Source organism: Amblyomma maculatum, chromosome 10, assembly GCF_055883805.1.
Source record: "Amblyomma maculatum isolate TAMU_Amacu chromosome 10, ASM5588380v1, whole genome shotgun sequence".
NCBI classification, from domain to species: Eukaryota; Metazoa; Arthropoda; class Arachnida; order Ixodida; family Ixodidae; genus Amblyomma; species Amblyomma maculatum.
In genome coordinates this window covers 104110115-104117643 of record NC_139353.1, presented here as the reverse complement: position 1 = coordinate 104117643, position 7529 = coordinate 104110115, and the positions used below count along the sequence as shown (strand labels likewise).

At 45.2% G+C, this 7529-nt stretch overlaps 1 protein-coding gene across 1 annotated transcript in view; it reads left to right on the top strand.

The window, feature by feature from the left end:
• Positions 1-5095: 5095 nt before the first annotated feature.
• LOC146177169 (endothelin-converting enzyme 1-like) overlaps positions 5096-7529 on the top strand; it is a 30453-nt gene continuing 28019 nt past the window's right edge. The window contains exon 1 of the mRNA XM_084581479.1: positions 5096-6130. Coding sequence (XP_084437605.1) covers positions 5096-6130 — 1035 coding nt within the window. The remainder of the gene's footprint in view (positions 6131-7529) is intronic.

The window sequence follows — 7529 nt, the reverse complement described above, 5'->3', positions numbered from 1 at the left end:
CCGAGCATCCTGGGGCGGGTGTAGCTGTAGGTGGGTGGAAGCGCCAGCGGAATCAATGTAGGAGGGCTGAGTGGCGCGGTCGATGCCGGGTCACCAAATATGTTGTAAAGGCAAGCAATCAGCAGCTCCGACAGCGTTTGGGTCTGAACTGATTTTTTATTGCACTCTTCGCGCTGATGCGCCTGGTGCGAACTTCATTTTTCAGCGCCATGTCTTGGCTTGCGAGAAGAGCGCGGCGCGATAGCGCTACACCCCGATATGGTACTAATATGGGGTGGAATCTGTAAGGTCACAGTAAGTAATCAACGGCGTGGCATTAACAACATCGGAAGCAGTCTCCTTGTCAACGCGTACCCTGAAGCCCATCGCTCTATTCTCGGTTTGTGTGCTCGGGAGAAATGGCAGTGCTCGATGAAAAGTTCGTCTGAGCAAGCTCTGCGGTCGTGGTCTCAGCGCGTTCGCTGTGGTGGTGTAATTTCTGGGATACAATCTTTGGCTAGCGGTTTTGTTGATAAATTTTGGTTTTTGAGGTTTACCGTCTCAAAGCGACTCAGGCGATGACAGACGCCTTAGTGAAGGGCTCCAGAAATTTCGACCAACAGGACTTTAACTCGCGCAGCTCACGGAAGTCTTGATTTTCGCCCTAATTGAAATGCGGCTGCCGAGGACGGGATTCAATCCCGCATCCTCGATCACAACTTTTGAGCGCCCTAACTACTGCACCACTGCGGCTGGGCCGTCTTGAATAAAGCAAGGTACATATACGTCGAACACAAACCAATCAGTAAGCATCGTCAAAAGTTAAATAAGTCGTAGTGGTGTGTTTTATTTTTTAAAAGCACTTTACAACCCAATGTACGGAAACGAACACATTATTTCTGCAGTGCAGAGCACTGAGGAAAAAGTCGTAGTATACGGAGATGGAGGTTATTTACTTGCTTCTTTTATTATTTTTCTCCAGAGCGCGATGCAGGTGTCCGCCAAGTATGACGCACTAACTGCGGGTTTATTTCCCTTGCAATGTATTTGCCTCCGAATAAATTCTCCAATGCAAACATTTTGCATGATGAAAATATGCAAACAAAACTGTAATTGTCTTCGTTTCCTCCGTAAAATAAGATGGAAACATTTTCTTTCGAAAGCCAAAAGCCTATAGCTGACAACAAGTTGTTCCACAAAGAACGAATAGCCAATGGTATGTACCAAGAGGCCTATCGTGAAATAAGCGTGAACGCACAACACTATTTAAAGGGTTAGGGCGGCTGGTGTTTGAGATGCTTTATTAGTGCAAAGTATAGTCATGTGTTCGATATATCAGTGGTATAGTCGGGGAACAATGGAAGTGCCATTTATTTGACTAAGTTACACTGCTATGAAAGAAAATTTTAAAAAGAGCAAAGGAGCTCGATTTTCCTAGGAATATGTATTGCACGTGGTGTCCGGTCCCACGCAGCTTAGATCCTACGCAGAACATTCAAGATAAGGACCTGTAGTTGCCCATGGCAATCTCTTACAGCTTAGAACGAACTGTGTGTGGCTACAAACGTTCTGGTACATTCGCCGAGTGGTAACAAAATTAAAGCTACTGCAAAACAGCTTTAATTAATCGCACAAGCGTTACAACGGTTTGATGTAATATTGCATTAAATATAGACTTGACATGCCATGAGAAATCTGTTCTTTTATGGTCTACATGCTACAGTGTGCATTTTACAAGAAAGTTTAATTGGTTAAGAAACTTTGATGAGCGCCATCAATTTCATCGCTCAGAATAGCATTTTACGGTGCAAAGTCTGCAACATCTACTGTGTTTACTACAGGATAATAAGTATCTTGTACAATGTTTATATATCAAAACGCGAAGCCATTTTATGCCGCTCCTACCTGAACTGTGTTTATGCTGCACTGGGAACATGAACACCGTATTTTAGCAGCTCACTTTAAATCGAGGTGTCACTAGGGGGCAGCTTGTGCATTTTGTGGAGGGCAATCATTGAGTTGACGCATTTTAGACATTCGTGTTCGAAGCTGGAACGAAGTCAAGCGGCATTTCTTTTCTTCTGCAGTCGTAGGCCCTGTAAGTGTGCTTGAAGAGTGTCATTTATATATAGGCTAAGGTAGGAGTCATCGCGTGAGGCAATGATCAAGGACATACAAAAAGCAAATGCAAGAATTTGAATGATAACACTTATGTTATCTTGGTTCTGCACCCGCGAAAAATGCACATACGAGGAGATGAGGCAAGAAAGTTCAGAAGACACCTCCCGATGACGTGCCCCTTCTATCAGTTTCTTATGACCTTGCTCAAACTCGCGATACCAGGATTTGTAAAATATCCAAGGTATCATCGTGCCTGGATCATGCCGCGAGTTTGAGGTCGCATTGCAGTTTGAGGTGACCTCAAAGCATTTAGGTATTGGACCTTTTTCGGTACAGTCAGAGGTGAATCCTCACACAAGGAAGCGGTTAGAAGTAGGCTTAGCTCTCATTGGAATAAAAGAAACCGAAATATTTCAAGGCTATATTTTGAATCGCTCAGTTCAGTTCAGTTCAGGCGTTCAGTCGTGTCCGACTCTTCGTGACCCTATGGACCATGTCACGCCACGCTTTCCGGTCTCTCACTATCTTCTTAACATCACATAGCTTCATCTGCAATGCCTCGAGAATGCCATCTAACCATCGCGTTCGCTGCCTACCCCTTCTTCGGCGACCCTCAACCTTTCCCAACATCAAATCTTTCTCCAGCGACTCCTCTCTTCTCATCAGATGACCAAAGTAGCTGAGCTTTAACTTTAGAATTTGACCCTCGAATGAGCAGTCAGGGTTTATGGTCGACAATATCGACTGATTTGATCTTCTGGCAGTCCAAGGAACTCTTAAGAGTCTTCGCCAGCACCACAATTCAAACGCGTCAATTCTTCGGCGGTCAGCCTTTTTCACAGTCCAACTCTCGCATCCATACATTACAACTGGAAAGACCATAGCACGGGTTATATGGATCTTGGTTGGCAGACTAATGTCTCTGCTCTTTACTAGGCGGTCAAGGCTAACCATTGCTGGTATTCTGTACTGGTATTGTGGTAGGAAGCGCAACCCACTGAAATGTGGCAAACCCATGCTAAAGGAAAGAAAACTATGCACTGAGCAGCAGACATTGCAGGTGATATCCACGGCCTCCGCCAGATCTGCCGTAAGAGCAACACATGTGCTTAAACACGGTGTTCGTCGTCTGCTACCGCACGAAATTCGTTTGTTTTGTTATACTTTCTCATTACTACCGTCCATGTAAAGCTTTGTGTTATTTCAGCCGCAGTATTTACGAGGAAATGTAGCGTGCGCGACAGCGTGTCACACTGCGCCAGGAGATTGCTCCATTCTGAGAAGCGCTCATGACATTGACCCTTCAGGTATATATCTCGCTTCAGAACTATTTGTCGCGGGCTATTCACAATAGGTTCCATTCGAAATAACGCAAAATTTTCGCCATGCTTTTATAACAAATATTAGTTAATCAATAACTACCGACATCACCAAGGTGGTCTCACACAAGAAAACATTTAGGTATGATTTCCTCAGCGATGATGAAGGCATTGCGAAATCAGGGGGTAGACAAGCCGTACGTGAAAGTGCAGGAAGATATATATAGTGGCTGCACAGCAACCATAGTTCTGCATAGAGAAAGCAACAAAATTCCCATACAGAAAGGTGTCAGGCAAGGAGACACAATCTTCCCAGTACTATTAGCAGCTTGTTTAGAGAAAGTATTCACAGGCTTGGAATGGGAGCAGTTAGAGATAAGGGTAGATGGAGTATACCACTGTAATCTGCGATTTGCTGATGACATTGCCTTGCTAAGCAACTCCGGGGATGAACTGCAAATAATGGTTGATGACCTAGACAGGAAAAGCAGAAAGGTAGGCTTGAAAATCAATATGCAGAAGACTAAGGTAATATTCAACATACTCGGGAAGGAACCGCAGTTTACACTAAGTAGCGAAGTACTGGAAGTAGTAGGCGAATATGTCTATTCAGGACAGATAGTAACCGCAGATCCAGACCATGGAAAGGAAATAACGAGAAGAATAAGATTGGGATGGAGCGCATTTGGCAAGAACTCGCAGATTATGACTAGACGCTTACCGATATCGCTCAAGAAGAAAGTATACAACAGTTGCATTTTACCCGTACTCACCTATGGGGCTGAAACGTAGAGGCTAACCAGGAGAGTTCTACTGAAGTTGACGACAACCTAGAGGGTTATGGAACGAAAAATGGTAGGGGTAACATTAAGAGACAGAAAGCGTAGAGAGTGGGTCAGAGAAATAGCTCAAGTTACCGACATTCTAGTAGAAATTAAGAAGAAGAAATGAGTTCCGGCAGGACATGCAGTGCGACGAGAGGATAACCGATGGTCGCTTAGGGTGACAAACTGGATTCCAAGGGAAAGAAAGCGTAGCAGGGGGCGGCAGAAAGTTAGGTGGGCGGATGAGGTTAAGAAGTTCGCAGGGGTCAAGTGGATGCAGCTAGCACAGAACCGGGTTAAGTGGAGAAATATGGGAGAAGCCTTCGCCCTGCAGTGGGTATAGTCAGGCTGATGATGATGATGTTTCGCTCACATATGTTCCTGGGGATCCTCCTTCCGACCCATTTACATTACATTCTGCGCTCTTTTAAATTAATCCTTCTTTGAAGTCACGTTCTGTAGCTTCGAAGTCTGTCTTGGACTGCTGAAGGTGTATCTGCGCCAGGGAAAGGCGTGTCTTCACCAAGGGAAGGCGCATTGCGAAGTTATAAAAATGTTTTGAAACTACGTGAGTTTATGTGTCCCTAGGAGGGACTAAGCCTACTTTTTCCCCACTCAAGCAAGAGAAGCGGCACTGCATTTTACTTACGCCCCGGATTATTATGGCTCTATTAGCAGAGAAGCAACATTACACTGCACATTTGTTGACTGATAAAAATACTCCGCGCCTTGGTTTGCGAAGCGCAGTGCTCAAGAAATGTAGTGCTTCTCAACATAGGGAAAGATGCCAGTGTTGAGACGCAGATTTGTGTTTTTTGCAGGGCGCTAATCGAACGCCAGCTGGACAAAAGCATGGATCCATGCAAAGATTTCGCTGCCTATGTCTGCGGCCGCTGGACACCCCGTAAACAGTTCGCAGAGCTGTCGCGCTCTGCACTGACGGACATGGTGATTACGTGGCAGGAAAAGCTACCCGACACACTACTCAAGGGTGTCGCCCGGCTTCCAGCAGGGAGAAAAGCTGTTGCCATGTTCAACAGCTGCATAGCGCAGACGGGCTCGCAAGTTGGCGTGTTCAAGGAGTTCATGAGGAAGCGTGGTCTCACATGGCCGGAGGATACGGGAAATATCAAAGGGTTCTATCCACTGGACATTCTTTTCGACCTTTCCTTCAACTGGAACGTCAACCTTTGGTTTTCGCTGGACCTGCTTCCACCGGCGGTGGATGACAGCCAGAGGCGTCGTCTATTTTTCGCTCCAAATAAATTCATGCTGGAGTGGAGGACTGTCTTCAAACAAATACCCAGGCAGTTCTTTGACAAGGTTTACCGTCAGATCTTTAAGATTTTCGCTAACGACACACATGCAACGCCCTCACCTGATGAAATAACTGAAGCTTATAACATGCTTCGTTACATATTCGATCTCTTTATTTCATCGAGCTCGAGCAAGGCGAGAGTGCCGTTGGTGTTGCCCCTGCAGAAATTGGACGACCTCACGCAACTCGCCACCACGAGTTACTTAAAACGCATCATCAACACAAAACTTGCGTTTGATCCGCCTTTCACAATGGAAGACCTGTTGCTCACGACTGACGCGACCCTGCTGAACGCGAACTTGCAAATTTTTGGAACATTCAACGACAGCAGTGTTCGTCGCAATCTGGCATGGCTGTTTCTGGAGGCATATGCAGCAGTAGCCAACCCCGAGACCATCCTGCTTGTCCTGCATGGAAGTCAGCGTCACGCCCAAGTAATGCGGCCGTTGTTTTGCGCCAGCCAGGTTGAGGCCAGCTACAAGCTTCTGGTGGCCGCTATAGTTGCAGTGACGCATTTCACTGATGAACAGCGTCGGAACATTGACACCCACCTGGCCAGTATCATAGAGGTAAGTGTAGCTGCTTGTGCAATCTCCCATTTATGATTGAGGAATGCGCCTCGGAACAAAAAATAATCGAGACACGTTCAATAACTGCAAAAAAGCGCCTTTTGTACGCCAAAAAAATTTCCAACACTATCTGTGTCATTATTTTCTTATCACTGATTTCATTATTACCTATGTCCTGTTTACTTTTGTTGCCACTATTTTTCTTATCACCAATTTTCTATTTAATTTCATTATCATTATATTTCTGTGACTAATGATCTATTCACTGCACATATTTTCCTTTACCATTCCGGGCACATTATGCCCTCGGTGTTTGGCGACATACTATAGCCTATTAAGGCTTTCGCCTTAGACAATTATCAGTTGTTACATGCGCCTTGTGCTAGTGATGTGGCTACGCTTTGGTTGTGCCAAGAGGAGAGACGCAGGGGAGAGAACTGACTGCTGGAAAAGCAAAATATTTGTTTCTACTTGCGGACAACACATCATCCAGCGAAGTGTTGCTGCTGTTCTTCCGAGCTTTACAAGTAATAGCAAGTGCGATAGTGCTATCTGGAAGAAAAGGTTTCAGGACAGAAAAAAAACAGTTATAGAGTAGAAGTGGCACGCTGTTTGGCTATCAACTGATTTCACTAGCCCACGTCCTAGCAAGCTAGTCTGACTTGGACACTCACAAGTTTGGTCTCCAGATTCTGGGGAATAACAGAGATATCGTCTTGTAATGAGAATGACTAATTGTGGGAAATATTTGTTCCCGCTTGTCTATTTTTTTTTCTATTACCGAACTTTCAAATGGCTAAAAATCTAATTTTCTTCAGCTGGAGTTCCCAGCTATTACGCTGCTAACTTACTGATGAGATTGCTCAGCCTGTATCAAGGCCTGCTAAAATACATGCTTTGCGGTAATTAGGTTCTGTTGTACGTTGGAGCTGCACTCTCTGTAGGAGAAAATCCATAGCGATGACACTTGAAGTTTGACTTGCATACCATGCGGATGCCATGGAATCTGTGAAAAAAGCTTAACATCGGCCTGACGCACTTTTGTAGATTCATGGAAATGTACTGACAGCGACGGAGTGTGCTCTGGAAACTGGCCAGCAGTAAGGGAAATGGATACGCCTGGGTCTTAGAAAGCTTACCAGAAGGCACACAGAGAGGTTGAAAAAATCCGAAACCGTATAAATGGTGAGTTTGGATGCTCGAGCCAATGTAATCTATGGCTCAGTAACGTAGGGCTATAACAATGAGGCCAGCACTCACCGTTGTAAGCTTGAACGAACAGCAAAACAGCTGCATCAGACATATTGTTCCGAGATTCACAGAACGAGTGAAAAGGCCGCATGCCAGCTATGGTCCCCCGCTACAGTTACTGAAATAATTGGCGGCATCCCTGTGCTAT